The 20,268-nt window shown below is 36.2% G+C and overlaps 4 protein-coding genes and 1 pseudogene across 5 annotated transcripts; 2 read left to right on the forward strand and 3 right to left on the reverse strand.

Moving 5' to 3' along the window:
• Positions 1–1,230: 1,230 nt before the first annotated feature.
• LOC120188988 lies at positions 1,231–2,069 on the reverse strand (annotated as a pseudogene).
• Positions 2,070–3,715: 1,646 nt separating this feature from the next.
• On the reverse strand, positions 3,716–5,473 carry LOC120188684 (probable protein phosphatase 2C 49). The gene is made up of 4 exons (XM_039192096.1): positions 5,282–5,473; positions 4,898–5,095; positions 4,576–4,811; positions 3,716–4,470 (listed from the first exon to the last, which is right to left on the reverse strand). Exons 1-4 carry the CDS (start codon positions 5,456–5,458, stop codon positions 3,900–3,902), a joined length of 1,182 nt encoding a protein of 393 aa, XP_039048027.1. The 5' UTR covers positions 5,459–5,473; the 3' UTR covers positions 3,716–3,899.
• Positions 5,474–6,789: 1,316 nt separating this feature from the next.
• Positions 6,790–9,357, forward strand: LOC120188918 (nitrogen regulatory protein P-II homolog). The gene is made up of 8 exons (XM_039192294.1): positions 6,790–7,070; positions 7,212–7,260; positions 7,375–7,402; positions 7,940–8,027; positions 8,177–8,244; positions 8,314–8,383; positions 8,984–9,019; positions 9,138–9,357. The coding sequence occupies exons 1-8, from the start codon at positions 6,872–6,874 to the stop codon at positions 9,206–9,208; spliced, it is 609 nt and encodes a 202-aa protein (XP_039048225.1). The 5' UTR covers positions 6,790–6,871; the 3' UTR covers positions 9,209–9,357.
• A 783-nt stretch (positions 9,358–10,140) lies between these two features.
• On the forward strand, positions 10,141–12,259 carry LOC120188919 (ADP-ribosylation factor 1). Of its 2 annotated transcripts, XM_039192296.1 has the most exons (7): positions 10,141–10,251; positions 10,677–10,833; positions 10,925–10,995; positions 11,361–11,480; positions 11,603–11,721; positions 11,807–11,888; positions 11,982–12,259. In XM_039192296.1, the coding sequence occupies exons 2-7, from the start codon at positions 10,686–10,688 to the stop codon at positions 11,985–11,987; spliced, it is 546 nt and encodes a 181-aa protein (XP_039048227.1). In that variant the 5' UTR covers positions 10,141–10,251; positions 10,677–10,685; the 3' UTR covers positions 11,988–12,259. The 2 variants fall into 2 exon arrangements, with proteins under 2 accessions (XP_039048227.1, XP_039048226.1); XM_039192295.1 differs by lacking the exon at positions 11,982–12,259 and having other exon boundaries at positions 11,807–11,906.
• Positions 12,260–13,881: 1,622 nt separating this feature from the next.
• Positions 13,882–15,281, reverse strand: LOC120188916 (gibberellin 2-beta-dioxygenase 2-like). The gene is made up of 3 exons (XM_039192292.1): positions 14,870–15,281; positions 14,312–14,669; positions 13,882–14,179 (listed from the first exon to the last, which is right to left on the reverse strand). The coding sequence occupies exons 1-3, from the start codon at positions 15,250–15,252 to the stop codon at positions 13,904–13,906; spliced, it is 1,017 nt and encodes a 338-aa protein (XP_039048223.1). The 5' UTR covers positions 15,253–15,281; the 3' UTR covers positions 13,882–13,903.
• Between the last annotated feature and the right edge of the window lie 4,987 nt (positions 15,282–20,268).

Genomic DNA, 20,268 nt, shown 5'->3' on the forward strand with positions numbered 1-20,268 from the left:
TCAGCATTGAATGTTGAATCGTTCATCATTCAGCGCGTTTGTTTCGTACCTCTGAATGATTCAGTGCTGATTGATTTAACAAAACAGTGCTGATTGATTTAACAAAATAGTGCTGAATGATTCAGAACAGAAGTACAAACTGAATGATTCAAAGCCATTATCAAACAACATGTCACATTCAAAGTTAATTCATACAGAGCCTCTGAATCATTCAACATTTGAATCATTCAACATTTGAATCATTCAGCGTTTAATCATTATGAAATAAACAAACAACCCCTAAGTCTGCGTTGCAACTCGGGTTGTTCTGAGGAAGCATCTGCAGAGAGGAGAGCCATAATTTCATCCGGAGGGAGAGTATACTGCACCAGATTAAAATGGTGAACCGGAGCAAGTTTGGCCATCAGGTCAGCCACCTTATTGCTAGCTCAAGGGATCCACTTGAAACGTACCACCCAACCATTAGCAGAAAGACGTAATCGCTCGACCAAGGGGAAGCTGGCTCGGATCAGGATTGTCCTCCGACAGCAGCTTAATTGCTAGAGAGCTATCCGATTGCACTAGGAGATGGGAACAGCCAGTGTTCTGAGTAAGGAGGAGACCCTCATAAATCCCTCACAGTTCGGATTGTAGAACAGGGCTAATACCAATACCTTTGCTGAAGCTAGAGATCCAAACCCCCGTCCGAGTTACGAATAACACCTCCAAATCGACCCATTCCCGAACCATGAGTCACCGCACTATCTGAATTCAAACAAAGCCATCCTATAGGAGGTTTTGGCCAAGGTTGAACCACTGCTCTTGATGTGACAGCATTCTTGGCTTCAGCTTAAGTTTCTGCCATCATTATTGGCACTGAAAATGCGTTGATTATGAATTCAATAAGTCTTGAATTAAGAAAAATCACTATATGAATTCTGATCATGATATCATTTATGATCTCAACTAATAAAAATTGTTATTTTATCAATTTTTGTTTTACGTCATTAATTTACTCAATAATTTTCAAGTAATAATCCATTTCTATATTTACGTGAAAAAAGTGAAGATTCATTATTAAAAAGGATTCCAGAGAAAGAAAAATAATAACATGGATGATTTTTATTAATTGAGACGTGATGAACACTACATGTACTGATTATAAAGAAAATGTACATGGAATGTACTGGTAAGGAAGTTAGATGACAAAGGTACCTTGAATGATAAAGATAACAACCATTACTATTGATATTATGAAACATTGTGATTAACCACTGTAAAACCTCCATCAACTGCCAAGTTCTGCCCACTGATGTAAACCGATTCATCCGAAGCAAGAAACAATACAGCCTCAGCAATATGTCTAGCCTTCAACACAATACCTTTCAAGTTGCCGGCAGAAACAATTAGCCTCTAATTCACTCGATTCCAGAGTGTAAGCTTTACAAGCAAGAGGCGTGGCAACTCCGAATGGAGAAACGCAATTCACTCTTATCCCGTAACCCCTAGCTTGCTACAAGCTCCTCGAACGAGCCCTACAATCACGTGTTTCGACGTAGTATAACCGATCTGACCGAGTCCTCCAACACATGATGCTGCACTTGCAGTGGATATGATTGATCCACGTGTGTTTTTATCCACCATGGCTCGAGCGGCATGCTGCACTTGCAGTGCATATGATTGTCGAAGTCGTCGATGTCAAACTCCAAGATACCGGTCATCTCATGACACCAGCATTGGTGAACAAAATGTCTAGTCTCCCGTACTTCTCCACCGTGTAACTCACCGTCTCCTCGACCTGCTTCTTGTCTCTTACATTGCAGTGGCGGTAACTAACCTTGTCTAGGCCTATTGATGCCCGACTCGATCCCCGAGATCATCCTGGACATCAGTTATAACAACAAAAGCGCCATGTTCAGCAAACAACTTAGCCGACTCCTCACCAATCCCGCTGGCGCCACCGGTAATAGCTACCTTGCCTTCGAACCTACAATATGTCAGACATACAACACAACGTATTACTCTCCATAAACACATTTGCAGCAATGGAGAAAGAAAAATAAAGATCTGGCATACCTTGGCTTTGACATCTCCGATTTGTGGTTTTGTGATCTTGTCTATTTATAATCTCAGGAATTGTCATGTATTATTATTTTAGAAATTTATTTGCAACAGGCAATAGTTTATTGCAGTTAAATACAATCAAAGTAGCATCTTCGCATGATTGCATAAAATATTAAACACCATTGGCTAGGAGTCTTTATCTTTGTCTTCACAGCAGGTTATGGTGGCTAGCAGGCCGCCAGTCAACACAATTTTTAAATTTTTTTTAGATAATGACTAAAGATGCTATATAAACATAATTTCCTTTTTCTACTACGTCAACTCTGATATTTTAAATCCGCTGGAAACAGGGACTTTGTTTGACATTGGTGATAGTGGAATAAACTAATAAAATTTAAAAAAAAATAATGAATTATCAATTAAAAATAAAAATAAAATATTTAAAATATATAATAATTTGAAATTTTCATAACACCATCTCCTTCAACTTCGCCCTTATCCATCTCTGATTACCCTTTTTTCACCTTCAATATATAAAAATTGTAAACAAGAATCTGATAATAAAATTTGTAAATAGAAGTGAAATCTCTGGAGGAACCTGACAAGGGAATCCAAGCCATTTGCCATTTCAGGTATTGGGTACCCTCTACTTCCCTTCTCCAGGTCACTATTGACTTCTTGTGCCGATGCAATGGCAATATAATTTATGATTTTAATTGCTCTGTCATTATTTAAAGGTATCAAGACAACAATAAAGATTTTTATGTTCACCAATTCAAAATCATGTTATTGTCTCTGTTCTTTTGCTTATTCACCAAATCAAGTGGTGTTTATGTTCTTATGCAGCCCATCCCTAATTAGAAAATTCAGTGGATATCTTCGGAAGGGCTTTGTAATAGGCAAGAAGAAATGGTCAAATTTGCATTTTTCTTTTAGAACTGTTTCTCTGTTTATTACTCATTGAAGCCAATTGAAGATTTATTTTGCAGTGTCAATAATCTTATGTTTTATATTTAACATGATTATGTCACTTGACCCTCCTTTACATGGCAGAGGTTCTGTTCGATTTTGTCCGAAAGGTCCCTCATCAGCAGACGCGAGATATTCTAGCCAAGCGATCTCAGTGGTTAAAGGAATTGTTGTTACCCATTGAGTTATCAAATTTGAACACGATAAAGTGTTTGAGCATTTATTGTCAAATGTAAAATATTCGAGTGTTCATTGTCCAATGATTAAATAACAGTAATCTATCATATAATATGTTCAGCTACTGCAACCTTTCATGGAAAATTTACCCAGACGAGGTACGGGTCGGTTTGCAAAATTTGCTAAAAGCTCAAACTCAACAAGATAATCATCTCATCTCGATGAGGTCAGTCATAGGACTTTGTGCTAATAATTGTTCACTGATTCACTGATGTGAAGATTCACCTAGATTCATCTCATTATCGATTGTATAAAGACAATGAAATAGTCATTTCTTGTATATATATATATATATATATATATATATATATTGTATGAAATAGTTATCTCAATATCGATTGTATGAACATCTTGTATATATATAGTCATTTCTTGTATATGTATATATATACTGTATGAACATCCTGTATCTATACATTCCCTCTTAACCCACCACAAATGTATCAAAACAAGTCCTGCAAAACTATTAGCTGCTTTTTGTAGCTCTAACTGAAGCAGTCAGAAACAGTACAATGATACCCTATTGGCAAGATTATCTAAAATATGGTATTTACATTCACTAAAATGTTTCTAATGCATTGGATCTTGCAATCGATCCCAAATTTAACGAGACTAAAGAGCTTGTTGATTTGGTTTTCGAGTATTTACATTCACTGATTGGCATTTAGTTCCAACAAACTCCTCAAGCTACATAGGGCTTCTGGTGAGAGACTGCAACCCTTGAATCTTCTTTGCTGAGGAGCTGGTTGCTCTCGGTTTTCGGGTGAAGAGAAGCATATAACGATCACAGTTAGATTATCGAACGAGTTGCGACGTAAGGCCTCCATGACAAGGTCTTTAGCACACTGCTCAGGGTCATCATGCCACTGAAAACCTCTGCGAACCAGGCTAACTGCGTTCTGACTTGTCATAACATCCCAAATCCCATCACACCCGATTATGAGGAACTCGTCATCCTCTGTAAGGACCATCTGCCGGAACTCAGGCTCTGCAATGAGAGGTGATGACGAGCCCTTTGGAAACTTCATGTCCCAATCCCCCAAGGCTCGGGAAACTGATAGAACACCGTTAAGATAACCATCAGCGATAAAACCACCAAGCTCTTCTACTCTCCTCTGTTCTGATGGATAAGTAGGCCTGTGGTCTTCAGACATATCTATTGCCTCCCCTTTTCGGCACAAAACCGCACGGCAATCACCAGCATTGGCCACCATTAGAAGCCTAAAGCACAGACAAATCAGACAGAGATTTAAAAGCCGAAAACAATACTCGGCACCGAACCGCGCGGCAATCACCAGCATTCGAGGCTATGAAGCATGAATATACCTTCCAAATATCAGAGCCGTAAGTGCTGTTGTCCCAGAAGAGCTATTCACAGTACAATCATCCGCAAGAGCTAGGTCAGCAAGAAGAAACGATTTCCGGAGCGAGTTCTCGACGCCTTCCGAGAATACATCATCAACTTCACACGTCCGGGGAAAATTGATCTCTTCAAAAAAGAACCTGAGTGCATGTTTCCTTATATACGCAGCAGCCTCAGGACCGCCATGACCATCAAACACCTGCATATGAGCAGAACTTCATTTACTACAAATCCTACAAGATCATCAGATTAAGACAGTAGCAACATTAGCCGAATAGTAATTACCCCATAAAAAGCACTAGGGTTTGGGAACTTGAAAACGGATCCCAAATGCGATGACAGATTATCTATTCTAATGTGTTCGTCTTCCATGTTTCTCCTCGGTCCGATGTCAGCGAAACTACCTGAACGGATGCTGGGGGAAAATTGCAGAATGGCGGATTCAATACATTGTTCCGGAACTTCTTCTAGAGATTTCACATCCTGAAATACGAAACAAAAGTATATCTTTCTCTTAAATTGAAATTACAGAAGCTAATACATTTACTAAAGCTTGCAAATTCAACAATTTCAACATCTCTTCTAAAAAAAATCTACGGAACCCAATTCCCAAAGCTATGTTACGAACATAAAAACTGGGTTTTTTTTTTGGGTTGGGGGGAGACTAACCATTTGAGAGCTTGATAACTCGGCCGAATCCGACTCAGTAACATGAACTTGTCCGAACACGGGTGACTTAATCGAGAGAGTTTCATCCATATCTTCGATCTTACTTCCTTTAACAAAAAAAGGAACCTCCGACGCCGGCAGGCTCTGGTGATCAACAACATTAGTTTCAGCTACCATAACCAAACACAGAATAAAAAGCATATAAAACTCAGATGAAAACGGTTTTTTTTCCTTGGGTAAGCAAAAAATATTGATCAAACTTGGGCTTAAATCGAAGTAAGAGATGGGGATGAACATGCAAGTAGCAACGGATTTAAAAGTTACTGTTGGTTGACACGTGTGAGAATGACAGCATTATGATTTTATTTTTTTGAAAAATTCGATCGATGACCTTCGTGGTGCAAATTCAAACGAGCTCTATAGGAAACAGAAATTTAATAACTTAAATTACTGGAATCGAAAAACAATCAAATTTATAAATCTTCAAATGAATCAAATCGATATTAAATGACACGTACATGTGCAATGTAAATGGAACTAGGAAGCAGCTTCGGCTTGACGGACACGTGAAAGATTTTTCAGTTTTTACGTAGACGCGTCACTCAGCTGCGTTGCTTCCTCCTAAAATGACCATTTCGTCCTTCATGTTTACAACACACACACACATATATGTATACTCAATTTTTTGGAGTTTAATTAAAAACATTTATATCGAAATAGATGTAATTAGCTTTCAATCATCAAAATGTAATTTTAAACACACTTATAAATTCAAAATTTTCAAAAAAAGAATATAATAATATGATAAGCTTATAGAATTTAATAAGATAATCTTAACATATATGATAAAAAGATGATAACAAACTATATATTTCTTTGATCATGTCTTAATAATAGAACATATCGTTGTATAGACAAAAACATCTATCAACTATAACCGGTATGGATTTTATGGTATGTAAACTATATTCAGAATTCAATACTACTATAGAATACTATACATAATATAATCAATCTACCATGATTTTCAATAGCACTTATAATATAACGATAAAGCATATGATTCACATATCTCACAATTCGAACATGTTTCAATTTAGTTTAAATCAAAATTTGAATTATAATTCACACAACATACAACATGTTCACTTGTTAACATAAAACATAACATATGAGAAAATTTCTATACAAAGTCCAATTCACGATCATAATACAAACTATCCTCCTTTTATGTTTGAGAAAAATTCTATACAATGTCCAATTCACGATCATAATACAAACTATCCTCCTTTTATGTTTGAGAAAAATTCTATACAATGTCTGATTTGCAACAATTGATGAACAAACAAACGTTATTCAATCACAGGTATTGGAGAAGGACGGTCGACCTTTCCTTTTATGGGCTTCAATTTCATTAGACGTAGGCAGGCAGCCCGTCTGCGTAAAACTGCGAAGGTTTCGATTTCAAGCATTTAAAAGCCTTGTTTTACCGACAGCAGGCTATTGAGTAGCGTTAACTGCGAGGATCTGCCGTCTGCTTTACACTCCCAAGTGCCCCAAAAACTCATCTTCTTCAAATCACCACCAAACATGGCTGCTGTAGCATCATCAAGCCTGATTTCTCCTCTTCATTCTCCTTCCCATGGTAAAAAAGACTATGACTGTCCTCCCATTTCTACTTCTTTTGTTCCCAGGTTTAGAGATTCCCATTTATCTAAGCCTAAACCTACACTGAAACGCTCAAGGAATGCTTCAGTTCTTCCTCTAATCAGAGCCCAAAACGCTCCTGGTATGGATGTTTAGCTTACTAAACAGCTACATAGCCTTTTCAGCTTTTATTCCACTCTATTTTTTTCTTCATTGGAATACATAGAAATGGGGTCCTCTAGATTTATTGGGTTTTTTTTTCTTTCCGTATTTCGATTGCTAGTTGATTATACCCCCGGCGCAGAATTTTATAAAGTTGAGGCGATTATAAGGTGTTCACTATTTTCTTTCTTAATAATTCTATATCATGGTTAGTCTGTTAGTTTATAGCATATCTGATTTAATTTGGGTTTCTTTTTATTTTGCCGGATCTTTGAACGGAATAGACCATGGCGAGTTCAGCAGGTTTCTTCGGTAAGAGCTACTATAACTTCATTAGTGATGTATTCATTCTCATTTGTTTCCAGGTTTTTTTTTGTTACTGTTTTTTAGTTGATGCTTGATAGTACTAAAATGTTGTGTAATTTCGACAATGTATGCTTAAAATTTGCACCTATGGTCCAGTTTTTAGCATACAAGTAGAGACTTTGAGCATTACTTTCTTAAATCTTGTTCAAGTTCAACCTCGAATCGTAAGCCTTGTAATGTTACTGAGGCATTATTCTAGTACTCTTCCATGTCAATGCAACGGTTATGCGGAATACTCTGGTCAATTTACTGTGTGCATTTCCATTGTTGCAAAAGATGAGCCGATTAAGCTTAATAAGTGTCTAAATGTCTCTTGGTTGATATCAGAACCGAGGTTTCTTTTTTTTAAACAACAATACTTGTTGTAGACTTGTAAGTTTTAAGCCTGGTTTAGTTTCTCCTCAAGCCATTGGCGTTACTCAGGAGATGGGTGAACCGATCAGTGTTTTGATCTAATTTTTAGTTTCTTTTCTTAAAAAAAAGGCTCTTCTTGAAATGGGTATTCGTGGTGTTACGGTCTTTGATGTTCGAGGCATTGGTGCTCAAGGTGGTTCAACAGAGAGACACGGAGGTAAGCTCTTGTTATATACGAGGGGCTGAAAGTTATTTTCTGATATTTGAGGAATTCAACAGTTTTTTAGTCCATTTCTCCACTTTTTCTTAGACAGACTTCGGTTTGCTGATATTCCCTTTTTTGACTTCATGTTTATTATTCATTAGGCTCAGAATTTTCCGAAGACAAATTTGTTGCTAAAGTCAAGATGGAGATTGTGGTGAGCAAGGACCAGGTATATACATACATAATCCAAAGAGTCATTTCTCACCATGTTCATTTCTAAATGATTATCCTGCCAAAGGTGGAATTCGTGATAGACAAGATGATTGAGGAAGCAAGGACCGGTGAGATTGGTGATGGCAAGATTTTCTGTAAGAACTCAAATACTTTACTCTCTGTAATACTGAAGTACTTTATTTTCTTTCGCTGAAATTTATGGCTTCGAACTAGCAGGTTAAGTACAAAACCTTTTTGATGAGAAGCTTTAGCCTAGTTTTGTTCTTTCGTGAAGGCAAAATGGTCGTGCCACCTAACATGTGATATGACATGGTGTGATGGGGAACAAGGATCAAATTCTCCATGTTTGTGATGGCATTTGGCAAAGATTTTTTTTTTGAATTGTCTGGGCTGATTACAAAGTAATATATGTTCAAAAATTTTCTTAACCTATTGACAGGACAAAGCTTCTCGAACCCGGGTCTTTTAGGGAGAAGACATTCCCTTGGCCACTCAACGTTATAATATTGATCGAATGCTGCATAATCTCAGCAGCATTTTGAATTCTCCCTGTTTATTCTTCTTTTTCTTCTTGTGTCCCAGGCATTAGCCACATATGAACGAATGAAATTGTTAGTAAAGAGTCCAAATGATCTGATTTTCATGCCTGTAAAGAATTTAAGCTGTTGGTTGTTGTTTAAACTAGCATCTTTAACTTCCGATCAAACTTCTGATGATGTTTGCTGCTTCTACAGTGATACCTGTAGCGGATGTTATAAGAGTTCGCACAGGTAACATTCTGATAACCATTCAGGATTTAATATGAATCATTTCTTCGCTTTAGCAACTACCATATCGAGGATGATGCCTCTTTAAGCAAGCCCTCAGTAATCGTAAACAATTTTTCAGGTGAGCGCGGAGATAAAGCTGAGAGGATGACCGGAGGCCGTGCTGATATGTCGGCCACTACCTTGACCTAAGTTATGATATCGATGCCGCTGATTAGTAGAGCATCCACTGCCTGCTGCTGCATGTTGTAGACATAGAGAAGCTTATGATAATACTTCCATTCTTCTGTATTAATATTTCCTGATGCTGAAATGAATAATTAAAAGAAAGGATTTAACCACCTTATCAGAATTCAGCTAATAAAATGGAATTGAATAAATAAGATGATAGTGCTGTTCTTTATCAGTTCTGAATAAGGTGGGTCAAATTATGTATTTGATCCCTCTATTAATTCAAACTTGGATTTAGTCTCTTTTTCTTTACTTTGACATAATTTAGTCTTTTATATAATGATATCAGTTAGGCCAAATAGTTACACAATTAATCACCCTGTTTAATTGATATAATAATAAATTTATAGGTTAAACTGGCTTTAATACTAAAAAAGTCGATAAATGTAGCGTTCGACATTAGTAGAATTTGTACATTATATGTTGATTTTTTTAGAATGAAGAATAAATGATATGATGTGTGAATGTTAAGGATTTACTTTGTTATTATGCTAATAAAAATATGTAAATATGATGAAAGATATTAAAAAACACTATTAATTATCTTTAATTGCTCACTTTCAAAATTGATAGGGAATAAGTTGTTCCCCAGTTATTGATAGGGACCAATATATCAAATTTTAAATTAAGAGGTACCTAAGAGAACTTTTCACCAAAAGTTTACTATTTATTCAAGTTTCTTTAGGGGTAAAAATCTCAAGAGGAAATCGACTACCGACCTTTTATTTACGAAAAGGACAACGATGCACAACGCGTGCATATAAAGCGTCGTGATAACGGCGTTATAAGGTAAAGAAGCTAATTAACTGGGGAACAATAAAAAATTGGGCAGACGGCGTTCCGTTAAACTAAGATTCTGTTTTGGATTTATAGATAGAATGACCAATCTCCAAATACGCGTAAAATCGGTGGAAGACAGCTCCTTCGATTTTGGGAGAGAGGTGTAGATCTTCGCTGCTCTCCTTTGATCGGCTTCGCGTAATAATCGACCTCCTTTCTTTCAGGCAAGTCTCTCCCTCTCTTATTAAAAGCTAAAGAATATTCTCATTTTCACATAATTTTCCCGATCTGTATTTTTTTATTTAGTATTATTTTAATTTTTGTTTAAATATATCGAGTTTTCAATCCTTTGTGTTGTTTCATCTGCTCTGATTCTTTGAAGCATTGTAAGTTCTTTTAATTGAGTCGATCTTCGTTTTTCGAATTGATTTCTTGCAGTATTTTGTTGGTATATAGATTTCCATGCGTTGATCTGGATTACTTTAGGTTCTGTTTGGTTTCTGATTGCCTCTCGAACCATCCTATGCTTGTTTTCACATACACCTGTTGGATCTGCTCTGATCTTGTACACTAATAATTGTTTTGATGATTTGATTTTCAAATAAATTGATGACAATCGGAACCGAAATGTTGATATCGGTGTTTGCAGACGTGAAAAATGGGACTGTCTTTCGGGAAGCTATTCAGCCGGCTTTTCGCCAAGAAAGAGATGCGCATACTGATGGTCGGACTTGATGCCGCTGGTAAAACCACAATTCTTTACAAGCTTAAGTTGGGAGAGATTGTCACTACCATTCCCACCATAGGTAAGACGCTGTTTCTGCCTTCGTAGTTTAACATTGAGCCTTCATTTGTTTAAAAGAAAATGGCTAATTATGATATATTCTTATTTTGTAGGCTTCAATGTTGAGACTGTGGAATACAAGAACATCAGTTTCACTGTTTGGGATGTTGGTGGCCAGGACAAGGTACCGTGTTTTAGTTTTCTTCAATTTTGATATTATTAACCGTAAAAAAATTGCATCATAAGGTTCTCAGATAGGTCATCTTCCGTTATTTTCTTTTTATTATAATATCTATGGATGAGAATGTGCTGCTCTCATAGATTCTATCAACTATATTTTTATAAACTGACTACTTGTAGTTTCCTGAAATGAGATGACATGAGCTGGATCTTCATTTAGTATAAGGTGGATGCTTAGCAGTCAAAATTGTACCTCCTGTTTTGTTATTTGTAGATCTTGTTTGTTCTTTTAGAATAATTAAAAAGTGCATATGGTGTTTGTTTATCTGTTTTAATCAATTGACTTGTTTGCTTTGATTTTCTACATAGATCCGACCATTGTGGAGGCATTACTTCCAAAACACACAAGGACTTATTTTTGTGGTTGACAGCAATGATCGTGATCGTGTGGTTGAAGCTAGAGATGAGTTGCACAGGATGTTGAATGAGGTATCTGAGCAGTAAAATTTCTTGTTAATGTTCCAATTATTGCAACGAACAGTCGTGAGGTTCTTGGACGGTAAGGGGTGGTTCTGCCGACATTTAACATACTTTTTCATTTGCATTGGCAGGATGAGTTGAGGGATGCTGTGCTGCTAGTTTTTGCAAACAAGCAAGATCTTCCAAATGCTATGAATGCTGCTGAAATCACTGACAAGCTTGGTCTGCATTCTCTTCGCCAGCGCCATTGGTAAGAAAAACAGGTCCCTGTGTCTTATATCTGACACAATCTAGTTGTGGTTATTGTATATCATACTCTATAATACATTTTGCAGGTACATCCAGAGCACATGTGCCACTTCCGGTGAAGGACTGTACGAGGGACTGGACTGGCTCTCCAACAACATTGCAAACAAGGTAAGCTTACACCGATAACCATATTATTTCCAAGCCTTTGGCTTCTTCAGTTTCTCCCAAGTCCTATTCTGACATTTTGTACACAATTTGCAGGCATAAACGGCATAATTGGGTTGTCAGTATCACCAATGCAGGACCCTTTTTGAGTCATACGGATGCCTAACCCTTAAAGTGTTTTTGTTTTATATTCTCGCAAAACATTGCTATTTGTTTCTTTTAGTACAAGAATAATTGATCTTTTCTCCTTGTGGTATTATCTTGAGATATAACTGCCAAAAAAGAAGGCTAGGACCACTCTTTCCTTGCGAAAGTTGGTGGTTACCTCGTTTCATTATTGTAATGTTAAATATATTTAGACACACACGGTATAACTTTTATTTGTTTTATGAATGCTTGTGCAATAGGTGCATAATGTCAACATTTCTTAATCATTAGAAGCTCATGCTAGGTGGTAGGGGCGGATGCACTCGGACCCTAAGGAACCAATTGCATACTTATTATATTGGATAAATTATTAAGTATAGTCCAATGCACTAAGGGAAGGAGGGGAAAAAATAGAAAAGTTTGCATGTTCACTTTATTGAAAAAAAGAGTATTGAAATTTTTGAATCACATTTTTTAATTTCTGGACTCGTAGTTGTTGGGTGGATTTGCCCAATTAATGGATTGTTGAAAAAACATAGTTGGTATACTATGAGAGTTTTTTAAGTTCGAATTCAAACACAAAGACGTGCCTAAATTATTAAAAGTTCAAAAGAATAAATCATTAAAAAATTACTAAAAGCAAACACATTATTAAAATTTATAAAAAAAAATATAAATATAACTACGAAATTATCAAAAGCTATAAATTATTAAAAACAAAATTCTAAAAAATGTATGAAGTACTAAAAAGATTGAATTCTTTCATAGAAAAATTCATTGATCTTCTCTCATCAAATAGTATTAGTCTATTGCTTTGCATTGAATATATTTCCAATGAAATCAATATTTAATAAGATCAATCTTATTTTATCTATTAATAGTTTTCGAAGTTCATTTTATAATATAAAAGGAGATCTGTTTATAAACTTATGAATATTATTTTGATGTGAACTCTTGGGCCATATTTTTAGTTATAGAAATAAACCTCAATAGATATTTACGCCTCAAGCAATTCATATCTGCTGCTCTCCTTCTACCTTTTCACATTCAGTACTACATAGTAAACAGGTGTTCACTATTCACAATCGTGGAAAATGCCTTTATTAATGAAAATCATTAATATTTTTGTAACCGAGTATTTAATATCATTACTCTTATTTTATATTTAGCTTTATATGGACTAAACAATTTCATTGGTTAAAGAGATTGTTGTTATTGTTAAGGGTCTTGGATTCAGGCACATTGTCTGTAAGGATATTTAAGCTAACATTGATAAGTGATTGAGAGTCTTTTGAATGGATATTACATTGTATTCATCCCAAATAAACAAAAAGTAAATAAATTTCTAAACACTTTATAACAATTTGTCAATATTCTTATTTTTAAAATTCTTTCAATATTTTCTTTCACATAATTTTGTTCTATATCACACTCAATTAATTCCATTAGCTTTCTATCTTAGTATTTTACCATCATCTAATTTCATGAGCTATTTTAGTATTTTACCAACTATCATCTATCGATGTGCTCAATATTATAAGATCCACTTCAATTTTTGCCTTCGTCCTCTACCCTTCGTTCCGTTTAACTTATTTTTAACATTCCTCTTTACTAAAGAATCGTCTACAATTAGAATGATTATTTGAGTTTTCAAACCCCAATAAAATAGTTTGCAAGGAAAATGTGGTGTTTGTATACATTAAATTTTCTCATCCGATACATTATATGATAGTACTAATTAACTTTTTGATACAATAGTCATAGTTTAAGAATATAAAACGATCTTAATTACCCATTTTCACCCTTTAAGGTTTATTGCATAATTACAACTCAAATCCTAGATAATTCCTCGCAAAAGCATGCAAATTGTCTTAGCTTAACAAATCCAATTTATCGTCGGTGGGACGAAGCTTGAAGAGATCAAGACGGCAATCCCCCAAGCGTGTGGAGTAGGCAGCCTTCTTGTACTCTCCCCAAGTAAACGACCTATAAAGCCTAGGATTTTGGGGTGACACAAACTGCAGCAGAGGCGATATGGTTCCGGTAAGAGGTGGTGCTCCGAAGTACATCATCGACATCCGTGAATCCCGAGACGAATTTGCCAATGCCCTATGCCTCGCACTCACAAATCTGTCATTCGTTAAAACCTGTCAAATATATATATAAAAAATCACTATAATCCGATTCAGATTGACTTAATTCGTATTTTGAAATTTTCGAGTTAAGTCATTTTGCTAGCAGCATGTAGGGTGGACATTACTATAATTATAAAAACTGACCCGCAAGGCGTCCCCTATGATCACGTAGAATTGGGTCGGGTCAGGAGGAACCGGGATCCAAAACCCATCATGCAAACAGATTTCGAGTCCAGCAACATCGTTGGATCGTAACACGGTGAGGATCTGAGGGTCCGAATGCTCTCCAAATCCGATTTGATCTTCTTTGCAAGCTTTCGAAGATGGGTCCTGATTGTTCACCGCTGGATAATGATTGAACCTCAGGACTGAGTCGCTTTGGACGTCTCTGATTTGCCTACTGAAGACGTGCTTATCCGGGATCCATAGACCCTCGGCCACCAGATCAAGAACCTCGCTCGCTAACTCCCTCACTGCTTCTATATAATCATTCGCAGCACAACTGCAAAAACAAAAGAAAAATGGCACTACATTAAACCATTTGCGGTTCCGGCCGTGTTATCAGTTATGTTGTATGTATCATAATTGTAGACATAACAAATGTTATTGTAATTATTATGAATATCACGATTGTATAATAATAATTTCAGATATAACATCCGCTATTTACATTACTCATTTGAAATAAGATGTTAATCATACGTGAAATTTGGAGGCTCATTGGAGATGGATTTGGAACGTTCAGCAATAGGGAAAGGATTGGTGTGGAGAAGAAGATACTCAAGTTCACCCTTATCGCCATTGAATCCGATGTTTTTGAGACCGTAGCCGAAAGGGGTGGCCGTACCCCCCTGCTGCTTTACACTGCCTGGCTTGCCGAAAAATCGAACCCCTTCACCTTCCAGTCTCGATATTACTTCCCAAGGGATGCCATGGTTGATGACCTTAAAGATACCGTACTCTTCGCAGGCTTTGACGATCAGCTCCGACACTACGGACCTATCGAGTGAAAGATCCACCACCGGAGTCCCAACTGCCTTGGTTTTCTTGGCTCTCATACAAGCCGGCGACAACACCGCAACCATATTTTTGTAGACTTAAATCAATAGGAAACTGAAAGCTAAAGAAATTAACGAAGCACTCTCAGCTTTTATCATGGCTGGGTAAGAAGCTGCCTGCTATTTATACAAGTGAGATAGATAGAAAGACAGTGACATTAATAATAAATATTAAAAGACCGAGTGAGTATCGTGAATTTAGCAAAACGTACACTTTTACGTTGTTCCATTAATTTAGATTAGATAGGGTTAACGTTCTTTTATTTTAACTTATTTTATTAACGGTAACAAAGAAATATACTTTAGGGAACCCATTGAGTGGTTTTATTAGTTAAGTGAGTGTAATTTTTCTTAAAGGTTTCAAAAAGTTATATATATATATATATATATAAAAGGTGTATACGTTATCAATAATTATTTATTGTAATCACATAAACTACTGAAAAGAAAGTGTTAAGGGTCAGCTAATTTTTTTTATAACTCTAAGATATATAAATTTAAACAATTACCCTTGCATAATATTCGTGCATTGTGAGTTAATAAAATTCTAAAAAGAAAGCATCATCCTAGTTTGAGTGTTTGACCTTCAACCATACGAAACTTACCCAAATTGGCCAATAGCATATATCGTACGCAAACCAAGATTTTCTAGCTCTAGAATTCAACCTGGGCCAATTGCAACTAATTGAGTCTTTAATTGACTGCGGGGTTGAAATCAAATTTTCTCCAACTGTATTGCATTTAGGGATGACAAACGGGTACAATTTCGTGGATTTCACATCATACTTGCACCAATTGGGGCGAGGATGTGTATAAATTTAGTGGGTAGTGGGCGGGTGTGAATTTAGAAAGTGGTATCTGTCGCGGGTAGTGGGCGGGTGATGGATTTGAGACCTTACTCGCCTCACATCCGCCCGCCCCACATCCGCCCTCCCACTAAATACCTATTAAATTTTGGACCATTATGAATATAGGTATAATTTTAGAGACTAATTTATAAATCTTAATATTTTATAAGATATAACATATAATTTAACCAAATATTAGGGATAAGTTTGTGAATCATTTTTTTTCTAAGCTTTAATTATGTCTTTTATTATGATGTTTTAACTCAAATAATCATTGGTTTATTTTATTATGCTTCTTAATGGACGTGTTTGTTTTATGTATGTTGCTTGTGTATAACTTAAGGTTGGGGTACGTCCCCAGTTGGGTAGTGGGTGTGAGGATGAATTTGAAATTTTTTACCATCATGGGTGGTGGGCGGGTGGTGGATTTGAAAATATTAGGTGGGTATGAGGATGGGGGAAGAGGTATCCACACCTGACCCGCCCGTTTGTCATCCCTAATTGCGTTTAATGGCAAGTCTAACTATGAACAATCAGGGATCAATTTTGAAACCTAAATATTATTGAACAACCTTACACGAAAAGAAAAGAAAACTTTTTTTACCATTTGAAGTTATTTTCATCGTTGAAGCAAAATAAATAAATAAATAATTTTTAAAGTAAATACTTCTATTTAGTGTATTGACTTATTCATGAAAAAGAAAAAATATATATCAACTTGTCCATGTATTAAAATAAATATTATAATTTTAATTATATTTAATAAGATTATGAACGCAAGTTAATTGTCAATTATTCTTTTCAATTTTAGTATATAACTAAAATCATCCACGACATTGAGTCCGTTTAGAAATCAACTTGAATGGGGTATTCAAATCCATTTCCATCTTTTATCTTTGTATCCGATGGTGGATGCACGTTTTTATTTAAATTGAATATATCTTCATCTTGAAATTTAAATGTTTTTCGATCAATTATTTATTATATTAATTGTGTCTATTTTAAAATTTTATTTATATTTTTTCATATAAAAAGTATATATCATTAATATATGTATGTTCATCCTAAAAAAATATATTACAAGATCCGAACACTATTTGTATCTTTATAGTGTTTAGCGCGTTTGTAGTAAACAAATATGTAGGAAAGGGAAAAGAAGCGTTGGTATTGTATTTAATCTCCATAAATTGTGGTCGTTGTCTCTGGAAGAAGGCCGGCCAGCTTGAAACATTTAGACCAGACAACGAAACTAAAGTAAAATAAAATTCATGCGATGCCATGCGATGCCATGAATGTGTCATCCTTTCATGTTGTTAACAGGGGGCAAATAGAGGTGGGTTCAGGAATCTTCCTTATTCTCCACGTGGCGTGTAAGAAAGCAACAGGCCACATAAGTCTGATTGGCAAGGTTTAACCAAAAATGACATTGTTAAAGGCTTACAACAGTATAGGGTGATGCATAATTTGAATCCCATCGCTCATGTTATAGTGAAATTTAATTTAATTATTTTTAATTAATATTTAATGTATAAACGGTGTATAATTTTATATATATCTAATAAATTAGTTAATGAAATAAATTATAAAAGTTTAAAATTAAATTATATATTATCATCTTATTTACTGATATATACATTATCAATACATTAACTATTAGTTCATTTTATTTTTTATATAAATATTTATATCATCAATGTTGACACTGTTAGGTTATTTAATCGGACCTTTACATAAAAGCCATGGTGGTCAACCCTTAACCGAATCTCACTTCTCCTGCTGTCATGGATTAATTCAGCGGCCATGGTGGTCGGCCACCTGATGGCGAAATCGGACTGACGGACCCACCACTTCAACATCCTTCAGATCATCCCGACGGCAACGGTGTTGATTCCCCCATGGGCGATCCTGTGGATGTTAGATCGGAGAACATGGGGCAAGGAATTGGAGCGTTCAACAGCGGTCACCCTTCTTTTCGTGATATGGTAAGGGGTCCAAAACTAATTGGTAACCAACCCATTTCGATTAATGAATTCGATATGGATGTTTATCCTGAGGATGTAGTTTTGGGCGTTGATGGTCCTCTGCCTGCGATTAGCTTTTTAGATAGAGTTCACGATGCTATTGATGCCAAACTGGCTAATTCTGTGGTTATTCGATTACTGGGGGAAACGATTGGGTATAAGGCCTTGCTGAGTATGATCAAATCTCTATGGAATCTTTTAGGGGAAATTAGCCTCTTTGATCTTGACAATGATTATTATCTTGTTCGCTTTGCTTGTGAGGAGGATTTTTCTCATGTATTGACAGGAGGTCCTTGGAAGATATATGGAAGTTACCTCACCGTTCAACCGTGGAGTAGACAGTTCTCTACCGCCATGGATTATCCAATGAAGATTATGGTGTGGGTGAGGCTACCAGGTTTACCCTATCGCTATTATACACATAGTCTCTTTGGACATATTGCAGGAGCTATTGGTAAAGTGGTAAGGGTAGACTATAATACGAAAAAAATGGGAAGAGAGGTCGCTTTGCACGACTTGCGGTTGTTGTTGACTTGGACAAACCACTGATCTCTGGAATAGTGATAGACGATCATCGGCAGTTAATCGAATATGAAGGATTACCAACTATATGCTATTCTTGTGGGAAGTATGGGCATACACATGAACACTGTGGTAAAGTAGCTAATGTTAGTAATGGTAAAGCACATGAAGCACAATATATTGGGAAATCCGATGATCTGTATGGTCATTGGATGCAAGTGATGAATAAGAAAAGAAAGAACATTGGGGTCAAAAATATTGCAAGCTCGGATACAGGGAGACAAATCACTGCTCATATTTCGGGTTCTCACTTTGAGGCCCTTCAGGCAATTCAAGTTGATGATAACCCAAGAAGTAACCTGATACAAAAGCCATCTATGATGGGGACTAATATTAAGGGAGTGATGTCTTCTTCTGGTCATTTGAATGCCAAAGCGAGTGGTAGTGCTGAATCTTTCAAAAGATTCAATAGGTAAGATTACAAGTGTTGCTTCATTTTTGAATAAAGACAAACATGTGGCTATACAAGTGACAAAAAAAATGATGAGAACTTAGGTCCAACTTAGACATTTTTCAACGAACTGCTCGAGGGACCAGTACAAAAGCTCAAAATAAAGGGCTTGCTGTCGTTAAAGGTTTATCTCGTAAGGGGTTGAAGACAAGGAAAAAAGATGAGAAGATGACGAGCAAACCAGTGTTAGCTGAGTGGATTTCGGCTATGAATTCTGAACTTAACCGAGCAAGTATTACTTTGGAGAATCCATCCACATAAATCCAAGGTGCCAAGGATGCTGACAGTGATATGGTTCAATGGCGTGCGAACATTATGTTCCAACATTTGGAGAAAGTAGATATTCAAGTCTAATGATTCGTGTCATCTTCTATCCTCTTTTCTTATGGTTAAGATTATTTTTTAGAATGTTCAGGGAGCTCAGGACCCTGATTTCAATAGATATTTTAAGTTATTGATGAAGTCTAAAAGACCAGATGTTGTTGCTATTTTGGAACCAAGAATTAGTGGTATTGCTGCTGATCAGTTTATCAGGAATTCGGGTTTTGAGTTCTCCTATCGTATTGAAGCTTCGAGGTTTTCTGGTGGAATTTGGATACTTTGGAGGAATTCTTTCAGATTACTATCATGGCTGTTTCTCGACAATATATTCATGCAGCGTGTTCTATGATGGGTGGAGGTCAACATTGCTTTATTACTTTTGTCTATGCTAGCCCTACGATTGGGATTAGAAGCAGGTTGTGGAGGCATCTGAGAGAATTGGATTCAGGTTCGGGGTAACCGTGGATGCTTGGTGGGGATTTTAATGTCATTGGTAATTACGGTGAACGACAAGTTGGCTCTCAACGTCGCCATGGAGTTTGCTTAAAATTCGATGATTTTATGTTTGATACAGGATTGATCGATATGGGGTTTTCGAGTCCAAAGTTCAATTGGAAACGTGGAACCCTTTCCCAATGACTGGATAGGTGTATTTGCAATGCTGAGTGGCATGATTATTTTAAAAATTCAGAAGTCTTTTATCTCCAAAAATTGGGTTCAGATCATCGACCCATTCTCCTTAAGTTTGGGGACAAGCAGGAGACTTTTAATAATCGACCTTTTCGATACATTGATGCTTGGAGTGATCATCCAGATTTCC

This window comes from Hibiscus syriacus, unplaced genomic scaffold (genome assembly GCF_006381635.1).
Source record: "Hibiscus syriacus cultivar Baekdansim isolate YM2019G1 unplaced genomic scaffold, ASM638163v2 tig00116951_pilon, whole genome shotgun sequence".
Classification (NCBI taxonomy): domain Eukaryota; kingdom Viridiplantae; phylum Streptophyta; class Magnoliopsida; order Malvales; family Malvaceae; genus Hibiscus; species Hibiscus syriacus.